We start from the raw sequence: 1,528 nt of genomic DNA, 5'->3' as shown, positions 1-1,528 counted from the left end.
GTCAGTTATATCTTCAGTGTCTCTCCATTTTCCTTTAGTTCTTTCATCTCTTCTGTTGGGGACCAACAAGGACTTTTCCCTTATGTGGGGTTTCCTCTGTCTGTTCTTTTGGGAACCAGACTTACCTTCTCTGGTACCCTTTCCTTTAGTTCTTGGACATAGTATGATATTTATAGCAAAGCTGGGTGACAGTGTCATACAGTGATGAGATATTGATTCAGAAGGCTTAACTTTCCTACTTCCTATCCACTTCCTTAACCACTATAATAATAACTAAGAAATTATTTAACTTCTACTTAATCCTTTCCACTTTATCAATTCTGAGGAATTCTTATGATCATTCAGTCTTGACTTTGACTTTTTCATTTTGCAGTATTCTGTACTTGTGGCAGAAGGATCCTTTATGCTGATCCTTCCAAAGTCTGGATTTGTTTGAGTTGCATGAGTAAAATTTTGGTAACATCACCTGCTTGGCTTGCCTCCACTGGTTTGTTGAATATCAAACAAAATGGTATACAGTAGTCCCTCCTCATTCATTTTCACTCTCTGTGGTTTCAGTTACCCGAGGTACAATACAATAAGATAATTTAAGAGAGAGAGAGAGACCACATTCACTTAACTATTACTACAGTATATTGTTATAATTGTTTGATTATTAATCTCTTAATGTGCTTAATTTATAAATTAAACTTTATCATAGGTATGTATTTATATGAAAAGACACAGTATATATCAGGCATCCACTGGGGGTCTTGGAACACATCCCCTGTGGAAAAGGGGGGGCTACTGTAAGTGATATAGCCCTTTGTAGACTACTAAATGCTACACAAAATATGTCATTCATCCAAAAGTGGCACTATCTCATAAAAAGCAGTGCTATGGCATGAAAAAGTCATGTTTGTGGCTCTGGGTCCTGAAAAATTCTGATCTTGATATTGTAAATATCTTTATTTAGAATCAGAAATACCTTGAATCTCAATCCCATGAGCAGCATATTCTTTTAAATGAAAACATAAACTGTATTTCATGTCTAATTTTGTATTTGGAGCAATAAAAATCACATTCTAAATTTTTTGATACCTTCATAATAGAAATGAAACTATCTTTGGTTTAATATTTTTTAAGTATATGATCTTCAAAATGCCTATGTTTAAAATTCTACATTTACCTGGTTGCATGAACAGTTTGCCTGGTCTTCTAAAAATCTTCAGTGACTTACATCTTGTTTTAGATGCATATCCAGTTTTTAACCTATAAGAAAGGGAAATATCTTAATTGGAGCCAGCAAAGTGAACAGCTGCCTAGTGCATGTGGAAGATCACATAAGAAAGGGAAATATCTTAATTGGAGCCAGCAAAGTGAACAGCTGCCTAGTGCATGTGGAAGATCACATAAATTCTTTTTATTAGCTGCCATCATCACCAAAAAGAACTTTTCAGCCCCCAAATTCTCCTGTGATTTATTAACCGTGAGATGCAAAGCTAATTGTTAAGAGTAGTTTGAATGCTCAGGGTCCTTAATCTCTTTT

At 34.8% G+C, this 1,528-nt stretch overlaps 1 protein-coding gene across 1 annotated transcript in view; it reads right to left on the bottom strand.

Annotated features, from left to right (window-relative positions):
- Window positions 1-5: 5 nt before the first annotated feature.
- The window catches only part of FAM216A (family with sequence similarity 216, member A), a 7,814-nt gene continuing 6,291 nt past the window's right edge, over window positions 6-1,528 (bottom strand). The window contains exons 6-7 of the mRNA XM_012663415.1: window positions 1,169-1,251; window positions 6-52 (exon numbers count right to left, since the gene is read on the bottom strand). Of these exons, the coding sequence (XP_012518869.1) occupies window positions 6-52; window positions 1,169-1,251 (130 nt within the window). The remainder of the gene's footprint in view (window positions 53-1,168; window positions 1,252-1,528) is intronic.

The sequence above is a fragment of the Propithecus coquereli genome, unplaced genomic scaffold, assembly GCF_000956105.1.
Source record: "Propithecus coquereli isolate 6110/MARCELLA unplaced genomic scaffold, Pcoq_1.0 Scaffold81, whole genome shotgun sequence".
NCBI classification, from domain to species: domain Eukaryota; kingdom Metazoa; phylum Chordata; class Mammalia; order Primates; family Indriidae; genus Propithecus; species Propithecus coquereli.
This window is presented reverse-complemented; position numbering and strand designations above follow the sequence as displayed.